Source organism: Neomonachus schauinslandi, chromosome 13 (genome assembly GCF_002201575.2).
Source record: "Neomonachus schauinslandi chromosome 13, ASM220157v2, whole genome shotgun sequence".
NCBI lineage: Eukaryota > Metazoa > Chordata > Mammalia > Carnivora > Phocidae > Neomonachus > Neomonachus schauinslandi.
This window is the reverse complement of record NC_058415.1, coordinates 81,759,583-81,780,171: the sequence shown is the minus strand read 5'-3', so window position 1 is coordinate 81,780,171 and position 20,589 is coordinate 81,759,583. Positions and strand designations below refer to the sequence as shown.

The following is a 20,589-nucleotide window of genomic DNA, read 5'->3' as shown; positions in this document are numbered from 1 at the left end:
CAGAAAAGGACAGTAATAAAAGAAATGAAAGGCACAAAGGCCTACAGAAAAGAAATAGCAAAATGGCAGAAATAATTCCATCCTTAGCAGTAATTACTTTAAATGTAAATGGTGTAAACTCTTCAGTCAAAGACAGAGATGAGCTGAATGGATTTCAGAAAAAAAAAAGATCCAACCATCTATGGTCTAGAAAAGACTCACTTTAGATCCAAAGATATAAATAGGTTAAAAGTGAAAGAATTTTTAAAAAGATATTCCAGGGACTCCTGGCTGGCTTTAGTTGGTAGAGCATGCAACTCTATCTCAGGGTCCTAAGTTTGAGTCCCATGTTGGGCCTAGAGCTTACTTTAAAAAAAAAAAAAAAAAGTTCCGTGCAAATACTAATCAAAGAGAGCTGGGGTGGTTATACAAGCGTCATACAAAATAGACTTTAAATCCAAAAAAAAGGTTACAAGAGACAAAGAAGGACACTATTTATTAATAAAAGGTTCAATAAAGCAAGATTATGTAAAAATTATAAACATTAACATACCTAGTAAGAGACCCTCAAAATATATGAAGCAAAAATGACCAGAATTAAAGGGAAGAATAAACAGTTCTACAATAGTTGGAAACTTCAATACTCCACTTTCAATAATGAATAGAACAACCAGATAGGAGATAAGTTAGGAAACAGAGGAACATCCTGAGAAAACAACTAAACCTAACAGATATATACAGAACAGTCCACCCAACAACAGCAGAATTATTTTTACATTTACATGGGACATCCTCCAGGACAGGCCATATAATTAGGCCACAAAACAAGCCTCAATAGATTTTAAAAGACAGGTATCATACAAAGTATCTACTCCAACCACAATGGAATGAAGTTAGAAATCAGAAACACAAATACATGTAAATTACACAACATGCTCTTAAACAACCAATGGGTCAAAGAAATCAAAAGGGAAATTAGAATATATGTTAGAAATGAGTGAAAATGATGACACAACATACCAAAACTGATAGAATGCAATGAAGGCACTGATCAGAGGGAAATTTATAGTTGAAAATGGCTACATTAAAAAAGAAGAAAGATCTCAAAATAATACCCTAACTTTATACCTTACAAAACAAGAAAAACTAGAAAATAAACCCAAAACTAGCAGAGGGAAAGAAAGAAAACAGATGAGAGTGGAGATAAACTAGAAAACAGAAAAAGAGAAAAATCAATGAAACTAAAAATTGTTTCTTTGAAAAGAACAACAAAATCAACATGCAAATAACTAAAATCAGAAATGAAAGTGGGTATTACTTCTGACATTCCAGAAATAAAAGGATTATAAGAGAATGCTATGAACAACTGTATGCCAACAAATTAACTTAGAAAAGAAACAAATTCCTTGAAACATATAAATTAAACTGATTCAGAAGAAATAGAAAATCTCAACACACATATAACAAGTAAAGAGATTAAGTGAGTAATCAAAAAACTCCCAACAAAGAATAGTCCTGTCCCAGATGACCACCAGAGAAATGTACCAAACATTTAATGAATAACACCAGTCCTCCTCAAATTCTTCCAAAAAAATTAAAGAGGAAATATTTCCTAACTCATTCTATGAGACCTTCATTATCCTGATACCAAAGCCAGATAAAGTCATCATAAGTAAGTTACATACTGATATCTCCTATGAATATAGATGCTAAAATCCTCAACAACATTTAAGACAATCAAATCCAACAACATATTAAAAGGATTATTCGCCATGTCAAAGTGGGATTTATCGCAGGAATGCAGCATGGTTCAACATAAAATCAATCCATGTAATATATCACATTAATAAAACAAAGAGAAAAAAACACGATCATCTCAATGGATGCAGAAAAGACATGTGACAGACCATAATGCTTTTCATAATAAAATCTCTCAGAAAACTAGTTATAGAGGGAAAATTTCTCTACACGATAAATGTATTTGTTAAAAACCCACACTGAACACCATACTCAATAATTCAGCTACCCCTCTAAGATCAGGAACAAGTCAAAGATGTCTCCTTTCACTGCTGCTATTAAACACTGTACCTGAAATTCTAGCCAGAACCATTGGACAAGAAAGAGAAATAAAAGGCAAATTGTGGAGAGGAAGAGGTAAAACTATCTCTATTCACAGACAACATGATTATATGGAGAGAAAACCTCAAAGAACCCACAAGAAAGCTACTAAAGCAAAAACAAAACAAAAATTCAGCGATGTTGCTGGGTATAACACCAACACACAAAAATCAGCTGTTTCTACACACCAGCAATGAACAATATGAAAAGGAAATGAAGAAAGCAATTCCATTTACAATATTATCAGAAAGAATACCCTGAAAGCTTGAAAACATTGCTGAAATTAATGAACACCTAAGTACATGGAAAGACATTCTGTATTCACAGGTAGGAAGACTTAGATTTGTTAAAATAGCAATGCCACCCAAAGTGGTCTACAGATTCAACACAATATCAAAATTACAATCCTTTTTTCCTCAGAAATGTAAAAGGTCATCCTCAAATTTATATGGAGTTTCAAAGGGCCAAAACAACCTTGAAAAAGCATAAAGTTGGAGGACTCACACTTCCTCAAATGTGATAGAACAGAGAGCCCAGAAATAAACCGTCACATATATAGTCGAAGGTGTCAAGACCATTCAAAGGGTAAAGAACAGTTTTTTCAAGAACCGGTGCTGGAAAAACGATATCCACATAAAAAGAATATGAAGTTGGGTACAGCTGTGGTGACTATTACACAACACTGTGAACGTACTTAATGCCACCGAACTTTACACTTACAAATGATTAAAATTATAAATACTGTGTTTGACCACAATAATACCTTTCCCCCAAGAAAAAAGGAGCCCAGCGAGCAACTGAATTGGCAATGAGAAGGAAAAGGACTCTAGAATGATGATCAAGTTTTCTGGTCGGCAGGACTGCGTGGATGATGCCGTTTACCAACCAACCTGTGGTCTAAGGGCCATAAGAAGCAGGTCTGCATTTGAACTTGAGATAATTAAAAGGTACATTAAGATTGGGCCAACCAATTGGAGATGTCTTCTGTGCAGCTGGCCCTGGAGCTCAAGAGACCAGTCTCGGCTGGCGAGAGTGATTTCTGAATGGTCAGCACGCTGTAGGTAACGGAAGCCACGGGAATGAAAGAGATCTCTGGGAAACACCAACATCCAAAAGCGAGGGGGAGTAAACCCCCTTCTGCTTTCAGGGCCCCGGCTCCGCGAGTCCACATCCCTGGGCGGGAGGGTCTTACCAAGGCTTAGTGCGGAGGCACCCTTCAAGCCCACGCGGGCAGCAGGCGGCGGAGGCCCAGCTCCAGAGGAGCCGCTGCAAACAGGCGAAGCGCGCAGAGCAGAGCCCGGGACGCGAAGGAACCGCCACACCTTCGAGTCGCCGGCGAGGAGCTCGCAGCAGGCTTCTCGGATATTCTGCACCCTTTCCTCCGCGCGCAAAGTCCCTCGCCGGGCCCCGTCACCCTCCGACTCTTCCGATTGGTGGAGAGGACCAAGGGACCTGGAAGTTGTTTTGTCCGGCGAGGGCTGCCCTTCCGGTTCCGTTGGGTCCCCCTTTGGCTCGGGTTCCCTGCCCCTCCCCCTTCCCGGAGCCCCGAGGGGCCGGAGCTCCTGGCGGTGCCGGATCCTGACGGTGGCCTTCCCCCGGGTCTGTAAGTGCGGAGGCGGCCGGAGCGCCGGGCAGGGGTACGGGGTCTCTCAAGAGGGAGCCCCCTTGGGGCCCTGGATTGGCCGGGACCTGCTCTGGGATGGGGGCGAGGAGCTGGCCTAGGCCCGCTGGGACTTAAGGAACCCTTGGTCCGGCCCACGCTGTGCCCCGCCCCTCTCCCTTCCTTGCGTCTGGAGTCGGGAGCCTAACTATGCCCCAGGGACCTCCTCCTGGGACCCCAGCCGAGGGCCCAGCAGTTGGCTTGGACGCCTGACTCTGGCATCTTGTAGGAAGTGCCAGAGCTGAGGCCCTGGCAAGGCCTCAGTGCCGGCCCGCTAGGCTCACTATGCGTGCTGACCGAGGTTACCCTTTTGCCAGGGTTTCCCCCAAATCGGCCTCTGGCCGCAGCACCTTTTCTATTACTGGCGCTATGCCAGGTACTGGGGCTTCTTAAGATACCCTTCCAGTTTTCCAGGGTCAAGTTTGGGAGCCAGATATAAACATAATTGCTCCTGCGATTTATGTATCAGTCATATATGTGTGAACTACCCAACGAGCAGTTGCTAGGAAGGCTGAAGAAAGAAAGTGAGGTCTGAATTATACTTCTTGGAGAGGATAAAGTGGAGAGGAGCTTTTCAGGCAGAAGGAGGAGTTTGCAAGGCTCTGAAGGAATGACTGAGCGTAACTTGGGTGTGAAGAGGGGGAAATTGGGGGCTCTGGTGCGTAGGATGAGATACGAGGCTGGGAAAGTAGGCTGAGGTCCAGATAGTGGAAGGTTTAATCCTAAAGGAGATGGGTAGTTTTAGAAGAGTTTTAAGCAGGAGACTTACACAGTCAGATTTGCACTGTAGAAAGCCATGTTGTTCTAGAAGTCAGCCTATAGAAAAGAAATGTCTATAAGCTGATTATGGACACTTCAACTAATGTCTGGGTACTCTTACTGGAAATTCTTTTGAAGGAGTAATGGAATCAGCCTAGTGAAAGTTAATGAAGGCTTAAAATGGAGTTATGACAGTGTTACTGGAAAGAAGGGAGGTATGCTGGAGTGAATGGTGTGAAAACTCTGTAATAAATTGGATGTTGAGGGAGAAAGAGATCGCAAAGCTGATTCCTAGGTTTTAGGCCTTTGGCATTTGGAGAACGTTGATGCTATTATCAGCAATAAAACCATAACCTTGTATATTACAAATTTATATTTTTGGACATGTTTAATTAAAGTTATAATGGAACAGCCACATAAGACTGTCCAGTATAGAGTTGGAAATGCAAATCTGCAGCTTAACCTCAGTGCTGTGGCTAGAGGTAAAAGTTCGAGTCACTGGCATAGAAGTAGAAGCTGTAGTAATATTTGGCATCAGGAAGGAAGTATTGAGAAAGATGGGAATATTTTGGGGGAATGGTTGCATTTATGAAGCAGAAAGGGGAATGAATTTGTGGGATAGCAAAGACAGAGGTAGGGGATACATATAAAAGTACAGGGTTCCAGCAACCAAGAAGACCCAGAATCAAGAGAAGGGAATTTTGAGGAGGGTCCATTGAGACAATTCATGCAGAGCATTTGGGGAATGAGAGGGGGGAAAAAAAGATTGCATTTCCGTAGTAAGAGATAATTAGTGGGGCACCTGGCTGGCTCAGTCAGTAGAGCATGCAACTCTTGATCTTGGGGTCATGAGTTCAAGCCCCATGTTGGGCATAGAGATTACTTTTAAAAAAAGAGATCATTAGAGACCTTTTCAAAAGCAATTTTAGTAGAGTGATGAGGTCACGATTTATGAAATAATGGAGACCTTAACTGGTTTGATGTTAAATGAGAATGAGAAAAGGCCACATGTGAAGTGTTTCACGAAGAAAATTGACGGGCTTTATTTGTTTATTCACCTAACATGCTTATCAAGCACATTCCAGACACTGTTCTAAGCTCTTTTAAACGTTAATTTAATTTTTAACTTCCCATAACGATGCTATGAATTAATATTACTATTTGACAGATGGGAAAAATGAAGCACAGAAGGGGTTAAGTAACTTGCCCAGGGTCACACAGCTAGTAAGTGGTTGAGCAGGGTTTTCATCCTAGGAGATATGGCTCCAGAATCCATAGTTTTATCCACTGCACTAAGCAGTGACTGAATGTAGGAGTGAAAGGAGTGGGAAAAATTTAAGCAAAGATAGGTTCATTGATAAAAAATGGAGAGGCTTGGAAGGAGAACCTAATTGAGAAGGTAAGTAATGGATGTATGTTTATATTACATATTTGTTTTTTATTTCTCTCTGTCTTATATCCTCTTCCAATCAATGCCACTTTAGGTCAATTTCTTTCACAATTAGGTCAATTTATGCCATGCTTTCATCTGTCACTTACTATCTATAATCAGGTCTCCTCTTCAGCTTCAGACTCATATCCAACTAGCTAATAAATCTTCCGCTTCATGTCATGTAAGATTCTCTGACTAAACATTTTAAAACCAGACCCATGATCATCCCCTCCAATATTCCCTAGCTTATTGAGTGACACTGTGTCAAATTAATCCAGTCATTCAAATCAGAGGTCTTGGAGTCATCTCAAACTATCCTTTCTTGAACCCCTCTTGGTCACCAAGTCCATCAGTTCTTTGAAATATCTCTCAAATCTGGTTTCCTCTCTCTGTCCATATGATTGTTGTCAGTATTCAGGCCCTCATTATTTCGATCTTGATCTGCTAGAGTAATAGCATACTACAGGTATCCTTGCCTTCATGTCCACTGTTCTTAGAGCCATTCGCCATTAATTTTTATTTTTGACTTACTGAGTTTTAGACAGTGCAGGAGTTTAGACATCACACATTTCAAGCAATAGAATAGTGGCCTAGGGCAGGTATTGTTGAGTAACTTGAAGGAAAGTTAAGTTTGGCCAAGGTTGGCCATGAGGATGGAGATTTAGGGATTTTTTTTTTTTTTTAAATAGAGCATGTAAGTAAAACATGGAGAAACCAGATGGGCTTTCTGAGAGGAAGTAAGCTTTGAAAAAACAGCAAAAAATCAAGGACTAAGTTTTGAGAAGGATATACTTACCTTTACACAGTTTATTGGACCTTGAAGAGCAAACAAGCAAAAGAATGGTGGAAAGCTGAGGCCAGTAGTTAAGCAACTTGGCCATTTCTGTACAACAGTTTAAAAAGAATGAACTAGATCTCTATTCAACATATATAGCTGTCAAAAACAATATGTGAAAAAAGAAAGTTGCCAAACCGTATGTATAGTTTATGTGTAAGAAACATAGTCTCATATCTTCTGGGGCTAGGCATATAGAAGTATTGTTTTTCAAATGGAAGGAAGGAGAGTCAAAAAGGACCAAAGTTAAACTCAGTAGTAAGTGGAAGATGGTTGGGAAAGGAGACTTTTACAGTATCTGTGATGTTGAAAAACTTTCCAGGAAGGATATATTTCTGTATATATTACTTATAGTTAAAAGTAAAAACAAAACAAAAGATTGATAACTTGGAGAATGTTGTGTCATGAAAGTTACCCAAATGAAGAAAAAGATTGAGGTTTGTAAAGAGAAAGGTTGTGGTGTAATGCAACCTTTTTGAAAAATGGAGTATGGTGTTAATGAGAAACAAAGAAAGATTTCCAGGTAGTTATGAGTGCTAAGTTGAAAGATAAGGGTACTTTTATGAGGTAGATGACAAAATAGACTGACCTTTAGCTTGGGAGTTTATTATGTAGAATAGAAAAATTTTCCTTATAAGTAATTAGAGGTATTTGAAATAAGAAACTTGGGTATTTTCTCACTGCCTGTAGCATAGCAGTAAACATTGTCCAACTTAGAATATCCACTGATCCTTTTTGGTTACTCCTGTTTGAACAAGGGGAAATTTTCAGATCAGTTGGCACATTTGTTACAGAGATAATTATGAAAGAACTGTATAAATATAACAAAGAGAAAGTGATCTTAAGTGAGAATATTCCTATTACATTGATGTTTGAGAAATAGGTCATTCAAAGCTTGCTAATAGGGGTCCGTGGGTGGCTCAGGTCATGGTCCCAGCAGGCAGCCTGCTTCTCCCTCTCCCTCCTCCTGCATGCTCGCTCTCTCGCTCTTTCTAGCTCACTCTCGCTCAAATAAATAAATAAAATCTTTTTTAAAAACTTGCTAATAGAAACTTGGCAGTATGCAGATTTAATTGCAGTCACCTAGGTAATAGATAAGGGCCTGAACCATGGCAATGATAGAATAGAGAGAGAGAATTTGGAAGTCATTCTGAGGAAAGAATCAACAGAATGTGGTGACCAAGTCTCTATTCTACCTGATAAGTTCTTTACTTTCTTTCAGTTACTCAAAGCTCTTCTATAATCTAGAATTATGTGAGTTATTTTTATGAAACTTATGAATAACTGCTACTATACTTAGAAGTTAATTACAGTTATTTGCAATGGCATTCAGATTTAGTATAAAAATATAAATACACAAAAGATGGTAAAAACATAAAGTTAAAATAGGTGAGAAACAAAGGTTAAACAAGGATAAGGCAATAAAATGCAATCAAGAATATGTCTAGTACAGGGGCACCTGGGTGGCTCAGTCGTTAAGTGTCTCTGCCTTCGGCTCAGGTCATGATCCCAGGGTCTTGGGATCGAGCCCCACATCAGGCTCCCTGCTCGGCGGGGAGCCTGCTTCTCCCTCTCCCACTCCCCCTGCTTGTGTTCCCTCTCTCACTGTGTCTTTCTCTGTCAAATAAATAAATAAAATCTTTAAAAAAAAGAAAAAGAATATGACTAGTACATAAAAGGCTTACTGTTAAAGTCCTCTAGACTGGACACAAATTTGGCTTTACATCGTACTCTTTGTTTTTAAACAACCTTTTATTGAAGCATAACTGAATACACAAAAGTATGAAAAACATTAAATGGACAGCTGAATGGATATGAGGAGGGAAGTCTGAACAGTTACACAGTTAACATTATTCATCAGGTAAAACTTCACCTAGTCTTATTGTTTCATACATGGACTTTGGCATCATGTAGCTTGGGCCCAAGTTGCACCTCTAATACTTAATACTTTCCACCTCTCATAAGTTGAGCAAGTTACTTATATCCTCCAAGATTGAGTTTCCTCATATGCAAAATGGGGATGCTAATAATGCCTACCTCCTAAGGATTTTGAGGATTAGGTGGGTCAATTTAGGTAAAGCACTTAGCACTATACCTGGGACATAGCAAGGATTCAATAAAGATTAGCTATCCTTTTTCTTATCATTAAGCCAGTTTATAAGAAACACAATTATTCTTTTTCATTTTGACATTTTTACAAGTAAAAAAAAAAATTGTTTAAAATTTGGTTTTACATTGTCAAAACTATTTTGGTAACAAACGCTAGAAAGGAATTTTCCCCAGGACACTCAAACGAGGGCCTCTCTATCATAGAACAATAATAATTTCATAGGGGACGTTAAAGAGTTAATTATTCTGCTGGTTTTTGTTGAATGAGCTGTGTATAAAGTAACACTTGGTCCTTGCCCTCAGATAACTAATACTGTATTGAAAAGAGAAACTGGTGGCAGGAATCGATTAAAGGGATAAACTATGTGGTCCAGAAATAAGAGTTTATCAAAGACAGCCAATAGAGTGCACTGACATATATTAGGCAAAACCTCTTAAACAGAACAAATTTTACTCACATTCTTGGACTATAGCAGAGAAATCAAAGCAAGCACTTTCCTGGGGTACCTACTTGTTGGGCTGCTCCCACTGTTAAGTTTCTTGAGACTGATTGATAGGAAGTACTCCAGCTCCTCATCTTTAGAGCTTCAGGGAACAATTATCCCTAAGGATAGTTTGTCTAAAGCACTCTGAGTATTATCATCCTATAGATGAAAGGAATCAATGATCATTTTTGTGTGTGTAGGAAAATACTAACCTGAGGGTCGACTGAGGACAAGCTAAACTCTAAAAAAGAATGCCCCTTTTGTTTGGCCACTTGAAACAACAGTCATTTTTATAACTTCTGGTTATAAATCAGGGCCTTCACTGTTTCCAGAATGAATGTATGAGGCCACTGTAATTGCCGAAACTAACCAGTGATAATACAGTTTTGCTGCTTTCTTTATTGATATGTTTCTTGTATCTCCTAGATTTTTCCTTTTTATTTGATATTCACCATCTTTTCTCTGATGCTGCATTTGCTTCTCTATATCCTTCCTTTCTCATCTTTATTGTGATTATTCATTACCTATACATTCAGAATGCCATACAAAGGAAAAGCTTATAATTTCTGTATGTCTGTTTTTGTTAATAAAGCATGCCATTTCTCCCTCCTACATTTCACCTTTCTTCCAGTGACATTTTCATTCAGCTGAACTCTTAAGTTTGGAACCTTTACACATTCCTTTTTTTTTTTTTTCCATTCTCTGTATCTAGTAAATCACCAAGTTCTTAAAATATCTTTTACTATTTTTTCTTGCTCCTTATTCCCATTTTCATTCCTTTCTAGGCTCTCATGGCCTCAGACCCATAATGCTTTTACAGACTCTGAGCTGATCTTCCTAACAGCAGGTCTTCCTTCCTTCCACTGTCAAATTCTATAGGTTCAACAAACACAAACTGAGCACCTGCCGTATGTTTAGTACAATATTAGGTGATGGGAAGACAGACCAGTTTGAACAGAAGAGGGTCTGGCCAGTAATGTGGCTGTAGGAAGTAGAATTTGAAGCAAAAGGAAAAAGTGTTTTGTCCTAGAAGATGCAGGTTCCCAGCATTAGCCTCATTGAGTGAGATGGAGATGTTTCCCTCAAATGCCATGAAGCTTGCAGTTTGGAGGGGAAGGAACAAGTACTTAAAATATTTTGAGTGTTACGGTAGAAGTGCTATGCTATGGGTCCAGTAGAGACAACTGTTCTAGTCTAAGAGGTTAGATAGGGGCATCTCAAGAAATAAAGGAGCGATGGAGCACCTGGCTAGCTCAGTTGATAGAGCATCACACTCTTGGTCTTGGGGTCATGAGTTTCAGCCCCACATTCGGTGTAGAGATTACTTAGAAGAAAGGAAGGAAAGAAGAAAAAAAAAAAGAGAGAATTAATTAATTGTACTAAGGCCTGGAGTCAATAGAGTGCTGTCATGCACCAGGCACTGAGCAGTATGAGTAAGACCTGGACTCTGCTTAAGGAGCTGGTGTTCTATGAGCCTTGGTCAGTTACTGTTACAAAAGATAGAAGATTATAAAGATTGGGCTTCAGGATCTATATGTGGCCAATTACAGCTGATTGTCTCTTGTGATTCTCAGCTATGGAGTTGATAAATGCACAAAGTTCAAGGTGAATTTATTGATGCACTGAGATTGTAGAGCTGTTTTTCAAGGGTAGAGTTGATACACCTACTGATCTTCCAGAAGGCTGGTATATAAACATTGTGCCAGTTTATTATTTTTACAATGACTGGTGGACTGGAATTATCATGTTCACATAGGTAATTCATCCTTCCCTTTAGAGAGAAACATGGGAAGACAAATTATCAGAAAATCATTTAGAGAGTATAGAATCAGAACATAGGAACTTTCGCCAAAGGAATTGCTATATAAAGGGACAGATAGGGAAAGAGTTTGGCATACACCTTCTCCATGGTTGAATGGGTTATGCCAATGTTTACCTTAATTATTACTTGGTTTATTTCATTAGTTTATCCTCAAAGGTTAGTCTTCATCTAGGAGACAATGGGAAATCACAGAAGGATTTTAGGCAGGGGTTGGATATAATCAGATCGAGTTTTTTTGAAAGTTGACATTTGGTATAGAAGTTGGATTAGAAGGAACAGAAGCTGGAACCCAAGAAACATTTATGAACCTGTTCTAGTAGTCCAGTTGATGAGTAATGATGGATAAACAGGAATAAAAAGAAAGAACAGAATCTATAAGCTATTAATTTGATTGACTTTATTCCTACTCAGATTCCCACCAAGTGCCTCATGTTTTTTCTATATAAAATATTTTATTTACTTTCTATATCAAGAAATCTTGCTTGAGAGTTTAGATTTGTCCAAAATGCACAGGATAAAGACCTGTGCCTTTGACACTGTCTGAACATTGTTCCTTTAAGTCAATTACTTTCAGTTTATTGCAGAAATGCTTGTATGAATAAATGCACATCAGTTTAAATAGAAGAGATTTACCCAGGAAATGGGGCAAGCAAGGTCACTGCAGTTCTTTAAAATAGAAAGCAAAGGAAAACATTTTGTCTTTGAAGAAGCAGGTTCACAGTATCATGTTAAAGAAAATAGTTACTTTATTACTTGTTGGGATGTTTTTAGTTTGTTTTTGAAACCTGATCGAATTCTCATTTGAGAAGCGAAAAAATGCTCTTAAAGTAGCTCAAGCTCTATTCTTGTATTAAGTATCTTAAAAAGTTGAATGGATGCCAAACTATTTACACTGATACAAGTCTACTCCTTAGGTGCAATTGACACTTGATGTGGAATAATTTTTCACAGCCTTTGAAAGCTGTTACACTAGCTTCCTCTTTCAAGGAAAATCTCATTTGGATACATACGAAGAGATATGACAACACAAATTGTTTTTGGAAGGAAAAATCCAGGTATCTTAATTGTTTGAATTTTCTTAAATTCATCCTTTTTACATTTCTGTTCTTTAGGTCTGCCAAAATGTCTGAAAGATCAGATCTCCTTCACTTCAAGTTTGAAAATTATGGAGATTCAATGTTACAAAAAATGAACAAATTAAGAGAAGAGAATAAATTTTGTGATGTTACAGTTCTCATAGATGATATTGAGGTACAGGGGCATAAAATTGTGTTTGCTGCAGGTTCCCCCTTCCTAAGAGACCAGTTTTTACTGAATGATTCCAGAGAGGTGAAAATCTCCATATTGCAGAGTTCCGAAGTGGGGAGACAATTGCTCTTATCCTGTTATAGTGGTGTGCTGGAATTCCCTGAGATGGAACTGGTCAATTACTTGACTGCTGCAAGTTTTCTTCAGATGAGCCACATTGTAGAACGGTGCACACAGGCCTTGTGGAAGTTTATAAAGCCAAAACAACCAATGGATAGTAAAGAGGGATGTGAACCGCAGAGTGCTTCTCCCCAGTCAAAAGAACAGCAGGGAGATGCCAGAGGCTCCCCAAAGCAGGATTCACCTTGTATTCATCCATCTGAAGACAGTATGGATATGGAGGACAGTGATATTCAGATTGTTAAGGTAGAATCTATTGGGGATGTATCCGAGGTTAGAAGTAAAAAAGATCAGAACCAGTTTATTTCTTCTGAACCCACTGCTTTACATTCATCAGAGCCCCAGCATTCCCTGATAAATTCAACTGTGGAAAACAGAGTAAGTGAAATAGAACAAAACCATCTCCACAATTATGCCCTCTCTTACGCAGGCAGTGATAATATCATCATGGCCTCAAAAGATGTCTTTGGGCCTAATATTCGAGGTGTAGACAAAGGCTTACAGTGGCATCACCAGTGCCCAAAGTGTACCAGGGTGTTTCGTCACCTGGAGAACTACGCCAACCATTTAAAAATGCACAAACTCTTTATGTGTCTACTCTGCGGCAAGACTTTTACTCAGAAAGGCAACCTTCATCGACACATGCGTGTGCATGCCGGCATTAAACCTTTCCAGTGTAAGATCTGTGGGAAAACCTTTTCTCAGAAGTGTTCCTTACAGGATCATCTTAACCTTCACAGTGGAGATAAGCCCCATAAGTGTAACTATTGTGACATGGTTTTTGCACATAAGCCAGTTTTGAGGAAACATCTTAAACAGCTGCATGGCAAAAACAGCTTTGATAATGCCAATGAAAGAAATGTGCAAGACCTCACAGTGGATTTTGATTCTTTTGCATGTACAACAGTCACAGACTCTAAAGGGTGTCAGCCACAGCCTGATGCAACACAGGTCCTGGATGCAGGTAAACTGGCCCAAGCTGTCTTGAACTTAAGAAATGATAGTACTTGTGTGAATTGAGTAGGGGCTTTATGCTTTCAACTTAGAATGGACTGAAAACATGGCAATAGTCTCGAGTCTTTTTAGGAGTGATTTTGCTAGTTTGACTTCTCCAAAGCCTCTGTGCGGGTTATAGGGGTGAGTCAAAGCACTAACAGACCAGGCAACTTACCACTTGGAGTGGTCTTGCCTTCCTTTTGCCCTCTCCCATTTTGTGTTTTGAATTATTTATCCTGTGATGTCTGTTTTCCTTTTTCAAGGAGTATTCCATTTGTCTACCTAACATTGACTTTTGTCTTAGACTGAAACTATTTTAGGCTTTTCACTGGGCACATTCTGAAGGTACTAATACGTTAATAACATCACCTACAGTCCACTAATAGATGCTATGCTAAGAGAAGTGAATAGTATTTTTCTTTGGCAAAAAATAGGCTGAGATATAAATGCTTTTGGGCCTGAATATGTGCTAGAACTTCTGGTTGCCTATTGTTAATTGCCTACTGATAATGAATCTGCCTCCTACTATTTGTACTTGTCGTGGAGCTGGTATGAAGTATTTTGGGTTGTTCTGTACTCTTCAACAGTATTATGGCCCAACTTCATGTCACTGAGTAGTTCACATAGACCAGAGTACAATCTTTTCAGCAAGATGGATCAGCATGAGGAACATAATTAACAAAGGATAGAAGTACAGTTGTACAATAGCACTTACATAGGAGTTCTTCCCAAAAAGAAGCCAAATGCTTATAATTAATGTGTAACTTCTTGTGGATGTTTTTAAGTCGGGATTGCTCCAGGCACACTTAAAATGTGCTAAAGTATAATGGTCTCTCTAAAAAGGGGCTATCTGGGAGTCCATCTCTGGACTTTGTGTTAGAGGCTAGCCATCAGAAAGGTGAGTTTGGCCTTCAGAGTTTTGTCTGGTGTAATGTAATCTCTGAATTCTCATTTCTTCCTGTACTCCAGTTTCTAAAATGGATGAAAAAAAGTGGATCACAGAGGAGCAATCAGGCTTTTGCATTCAGATATTCCTATAAAGGTACACAGTCCCATCTTGCCATGTTTTATAGATCACTAATACAAAATTGATCTTCCAAGATGGAAAAACACAATTGTTTTTTCTAAAGCACATGTTAGAGTTAAGAAATAAAATTTTGAGTCTCAGTAGCTTTTGACTCATGAGTTAGATTTAGGTAATAGGAGTCTTAGAGTCCTTAGAGAATCTTAAGAGATCATCTCCTCCACCTCTTTTTTTTTTAAGTTGGGGTATCCAACGCTCGAAGAGGTGGCCTTGGCCAAAGTAGAGAAGTGACTAAGAATGAGCTAATGTCTTCTAATTTCTCACTATCTCTTGGCTTAAAAAGATTTAGTACATGATCAAAAGTATATTAACAAAAAGCTCCCAGTTTGTGCTTCACTTTTGGGAATCCCTGTTGGCTTTTTGAGACAGCCCGGATTTGGCAAACAAAACATCACAGGAAGGATGTGTTTTTGTCAATTAATTATTTTTTGGTTAGAATGAATATTACATTCTTCTCAAGCAAGTGACTGACTTGCTAGGTGGTGGTCAGGGAGGGAAAGGATGAGTAAGAATAGTGTGAGAAGGATCCAAATGTGAAACTGATTTTTGTCTGAAAGCAGTGTTTGTTTAGTTTCCATCAGGATTTTCTGGGGTTTTTTTGAGCTATGAGAATGCATGTACAGATAAACCAAAACTGAAGTTTAACTTGAGTAATCACAGGGAATTCTTAAAGTTGTTATAATTTGATGCATTGACATGTGAATCTGATTTGAGCTATAATTTCTACCTTTTGTTAAAACACTTACAATGAGAATAAAATTGAGTGATAAGATTAATAGGTATCTTATGCCTAAAGTCACTCATTTTTATGGTCTAATGATGCTACCTAGCATTCTGATTTTTATATTATCCAGCCAAAGAGTACCAATTCTATGCAACAGTGAGACATTAATATGTTAACCAATACTTCTCTGAACATCATTTCATCATAGGGAAATTTCAAGTTGGAGTGCTTCCTTTGCTTACATTCATGTCCTGTTTTTGTTACTGGTTTGAAGACTAAAAGGCGTGGGTTCAAATAAGGTTGGTCTCTTTGGTTGGAGACTTTCTGGGTTCATTCAGTAGTTGAGAAGCTACTCAATTATTGGGCACCTTTGTTGCCAGGCACTATGCTAGATACTGAAGATATGAAGGTAAGATTGCTGAAGTCCCTGCCCTCACAGAGCTTATACGGTCTATTGTAGTCTTAGATAAGGCGATTTAAACTAGGAATAATAAAGAAAATGCCTTGCTTCCTTTGATCACTTAATCACATAAAATCAGCATCTTGATGGTTTTTTATCCGTAAAACTTCCAATTCCCACCTTTTGCAACTGCAAACCACTGAAGTGATTTAGTCTCCTCCATTTCTTGGCTGGAGAGGTGTTCTGTTTCTGTGAGACATTTTCTTAATTTGGTGGGACCTGACTTTTCTTCTTTGTTTATACATGTTTCTTAGATTGTATTGCAAAGTGCTCAAGTTAACTGATATCAACTACATTTTATAAGGGAAGATGACTTTCAAAACTAGTCATATTCTTATAGAGGAGTAAATTTTTTAAAAATCTTAGTCATTCTGCATTTGTATTTTATGGATCCCCAGGATAACTAAAAAGGACTCTCTTTACCATAGTTTGGTTTTTAAAAAATTACCACGTCACCGTTATTTATTTATTATTTAATTTTAAAGACAAACTCCAAACTGAAGTGGCTCTGAGGTAAATCAGATGTGGTTTTGTTTTAGTTTATTAGAAGATCTATAAATGGAGGGTGACCAATGTCACCACTTCTAAAATATTGTCCTAAACAAACAAACCAGAATATTTTATTTCAGCTGGTGAATAGCTGTTCTAAGTCTGTTGTATGTTAGACATACTATGAACTACCTCTTCACTTATTATGGGGAAGTTTCCTTAATAAAAGTGTGACAATTAAATCTCTGGTGTCAGTGGTTTCTTTTCTCTCTCCCTCCTGCTTTCCTTTTCAGTTGCCTAAATTTGAATAAGGAAAGCTTTCTTCACTCCTCTTGTTTAAACACATATTAATCAGGCATTCTGAGCATAGCTTCTGAAGCAAATCAGGTTAACTAGAAATTGTTAGTAGGGTCAATTACTGAGGGGGTAGAGCTACTGCTTTTAAGAACTGGTTCAGACATTCCTTCATTTAGCAAATATTGATGCCTACTCAGTGCTAGACTTCGGTAATGCAAAGATCGTAAATCACTGTCCTAAATACCTCCGCCCAGATGGGTCACAGATTTCAATACAGGTATGATAATTGCAATAATAAAGGCAGCCAAAGGGCTTACAGGCTCCCAACTGGGGGCCAACTAATTCAAGGGCAATTCAGGATGGCTTCAGGGATGACGTGATTTATGAACGAGATTTTGAAGGATAAGTGGGAGGAGAGTTAGGGCACGTGGGAAGAGGCAGCCCCAAGAGTTTAGATAGGCCTGGGTTTGCCTAGAACTGGCGGGGGGGCGGGGGGGGGAGGGGGCCGGGGGACGGTGACGCCACAGATGGGTGAAATGAGATCCAGAGGTAGGGGCCAGATCCTGATGGTCATTAGCTAGGAAATCTCGAATGCCGATCCTTATGGCGGTCTCCTTTCCTCTGCCACCTTTTAAATTGTAGATGGCCCAGTGAGGAGAGAACCCGGCCCGTAACAACCCATGAGGGCCTCCCAGTGGTCCCGTTGCAGGGTATTCCGATGGACGCGCTGTACCTCAGCCTCACAACCCGTCTGCGATACGGACGCTGGGGAGAACTCACGAAGGGGACGGCTTGCGTGCCGAAACTGGGGCAGGAGAGATGGGATTTGCCGGAATACGGGTGCCTCTCTGCCATTCCAGGAGCGGGGGTTGTGAGGAAGGGAGAACGTCTCAGGATGTCCTTCCGGGACGCCAAGCGCACCCCAGTGAGGAGTAAAGCTAGTTGACACCGGATGTGTTTCCTCCCAGGCTAAGTCCACCTTCCGGCCTGGGCCGCCGCTGCTGCGGAAAGCTGGGCTCTGGCTCTCTGAGTCGGTGAGTGAGCGCGTTGGAGACGGGCAGGTGGGGAAGCCGGAAGAGGAGGAGGAGGAGGTAGAGGGCAGCTAGGCGCGGACTGGGAGGCTACCCTGGTGCTGCGACCACCTGGCCGACAGGGCCTATGGGAGGCTTACTCGGGAAGACCCGTGTGTGGTTGAGTTGCAGGATCTTCCAGGCCACCTTGGGTCCCGATCAATTCAACAGATGTTCCCTCCGCTGTGCCTGCCCCTGTGCTCGCTGCAGAAACTCAGAGGAACCAGGCACCTTTTCGTGGTGCTCTGGGAGCAACTGACTCTCTGTTGGGGAGACAGGAGGGGGAGTCACAGCAGTCTTAATTGATTTGGTTCTGAAAGGAGCCAAATCACTAGCTGGAAAGAGGAAGTGAAGTTTTAATGTAACATGTACAAAAGTGTATTCCGGTCTTCTTGCCTGGGCAATGGTGAAAATCTCAATGTCGAAGGAGCTTTGATGAAAAAAAGAATAGAGGATACAAAGATAAAGCCTTAAAGATGGTTAGGACCAAATAATGAGGGATCTTGCATTTGCTAAGAAGGGTAAGCTGTCCTGGAGGTAGAGGAGAGCAATGGAGGATTTAAAGTAGAAGAGGGGGGCTCCTGGGTGGCTCAGTTGCTTAAGCGTCTGCCTTCAGCTCAGGTCATGATCCCAGGGTCCTGGGATCAAGTCCCACATTGGGCTTCCCGCTCAGCAGGAGGTCCGCTTCTCCCTCTTCCTCCGCCCCCTCTTCCCACTCGTGTTCACTCTCGCTAGTGCTCTAGCTCGCTGTCTCCCTCTCAAATAAATAAAAAGATTTTAAAAAATAAAGTAGAAGAGAGAAATTTTTTTTAAAAGTTTTGAAAGATGTTAATTCTGGTGGCACTTAGGAGGGTAGGTTGGAATATGGGAGAGTGTGGTATCAAGGAAACCTGTTGGAAGACCTTGCAATAGTCCAAGGGAACAGAATGAGGACCTGTAGTAGTGATGGAGAATAGGAAACTTGGAGATTACATTAAAGTTTCTAATGTGAGAAACTATGTTAAGTCCCCTTAGTAGTGGGTATTAACAGTGTCTTGGACCACAGAACAGATAAAATTTAGCCAAGGAGAAAAACAGAAACCATTAAGTACAACTCAGTGTAATAAGTACTGTAAGAAAAATATGAAGAACAGGACATGAAGTCAAAAAGAAATGCATTTTCATTTTCTCAGTTTTGAGATGGTGGTATAGGAGTTCACTCTTTGCACCTAGATTAGAATTTGAATTTTCTTTTACCCAATTCAGGTTTGGGATTTTTTGTTTGTTTTTACCATCACAATGTAGGAAAGCATTCCCTTTTACATCAACGTTTGTGTTTTATTTTGCGTAGATTGTGACCATGGCTGCTGAATCCGATGTTCTGCACTTCCAGTTTGAACAGCAAGGAGATGTAATCTTGCAGAAAATGAATCTCTTGAGACAGCAGAATTTATTTTGTGATGTGTCAATTTATATTAATGACACCGAGTTCCAGGGACACAAGGTGATTTTAGCTGCTTGCTCTACTTTCATGAGAGATCAGTTTTTACTCACACAGTCAAAACATGTCAGAATCACCATCTTGCAGAGCGCAGAAGTTGGCAGAAAACTGTTGCTCTCTTGCTATACTGGAGCACTTGAAGTTAAAAGGAAAGAGCTTTTGAAGTACTTGACTGCTGCTAGTTACCTGCAGATGGTTCACATTGTGGAAAAGTGCACAGAAGCTTTGTCAAAGTATCTGGAAATTGATCTTTCAATGAAAAATAACAATCAACATACTGACCTGTGTCAATCCTCTGATCCAGATGTTAAGAATGAAGAAGAAAATTCAGATAAAGACTGTGAGATAATTGAAATTTCAGAAGATAGTCCTATAAATATAGATTTTCACGTAAAAGAAGAGGAAAGCAATGTTTTACAGTCTACAGTAGAGTTGACATCAGAGAGAAAGGAAATGAAGTCACCAGAGCTGTCTTCAGTAGATATTGGTTTTAAAGATAATGAAATTTGTATCCTCCATGTGGAATCTATTAGTACTGCTGGTGTAGAAAATGGGCAGTTTTCTCAGCCTTGTACCTCTTCAAAAGCAAGCATGTATTTCTCTGAAACACAGCATTCACTGATCAATTCTACCGTTGAGAGCAGAGTGGCAGAAGTTCCTGGGAACCAAGATCAGAGCTTATTTTGTGAGAATACTGAAGGAAACCAGGGTACAGTGAATGAAATTCAGAATCTGGAGGATGCTTATTCACTGAGGCACCAGTGCCCCAGGTGTCCTCGAGGATTTCTTCATGTTGAAAACTACCTGCGCCACCTTAAGATGCATAAGCTGTTCTTGTGCTTACAGTGCGGGAAAACATTTACGCAAAAGAAAAATCTCAACCGGCATATTCGAGGGCACATGGGCATACGGCCCTTTCAGTGTACTGTGTGCTTGAAGACATTTACTGCTAAAAGCACACTTCAGGACCACTTGAACATACACAGTGGAGATCGCCCATACAAATGCCACTGTTGTGACATGGATTTCAAGCACAAATCTGCCCTCAAAAAGCACTTAACCTCTGTCCATGGCAGAAGCAGTAGTGAAAAACTACCCAGGCATGATCTCAAAAGGCAAAATCTACTATAATTAGAACCACACCTTGCTACGTAAGCCTTATATAATTCTGTTAGGCAAGTTTTTCTACAGAAATGCAGCATCTGTTATATTGCATCCCCCCCCCCATCTTTGGGTCTTAATTTTGGTCTGCCTACACATGTTATTCTTTCTGAACTTCTACTAACAGTTCTAAAGTGTGGGAGACATGATAAAGCTAATGGGATGCTGTCTTATCTCATATAGTATATGTAAGTCCCAGTG

The 20,589-nt window shown here is 39.8% G+C and overlaps 2 protein-coding genes across 2 annotated transcripts; both read left to right on the top strand.

Moving 5' to 3' along the window:
- Positions 1-5,875: 5,875 nt before the first annotated feature.
- Positions 5,876-13,828, top strand: ZBTB26 (zinc finger and BTB domain containing 26). Its single transcript, XM_021691538.1, has 2 exons — positions 5,876-5,915; positions 12,312-13,828. Exon 2 carries the CDS (start codon positions 12,322-12,324, stop codon positions 13,645-13,647), a length of 1,326 nt encoding a protein of 441 aa, XP_021547213.1. The 5' UTR covers positions 5,876-5,915; positions 12,312-12,321; the 3' UTR covers positions 13,648-13,828.
- A 3,841-nt stretch (positions 13,829-17,669) lies between these two features.
- Positions 17,670-20,589, top strand: ZBTB6 (zinc finger and BTB domain containing 6). The gene is made up of 2 exons (XM_021691494.1): positions 17,670-17,711; positions 19,078-20,589. The coding sequence occupies exon 2, from the start codon at positions 19,087-19,089 to the stop codon at positions 20,356-20,358; it is 1,272 nt and encodes a 423-aa protein (XP_021547169.1). The 5' UTR covers positions 17,670-17,711; positions 19,078-19,086; the 3' UTR covers positions 20,359-20,589.

Bases quoted from the DNA above. Each gene is read 5' to 3' on its own strand.
- ZBTB26 (XM_021691538.1), top strand. From the start codon at position 12,322: ATGTCTGAAAGATCAGATCTCCTTCACTTCAAGTTTGAAAATTATGGA.
- ZBTB6 (XM_021691494.1), top strand. From the start codon at position 19,087: ATGGCTGCTGAATCCGATGTTCTGCACTTCCAGTTTGAACAGCAAGGA.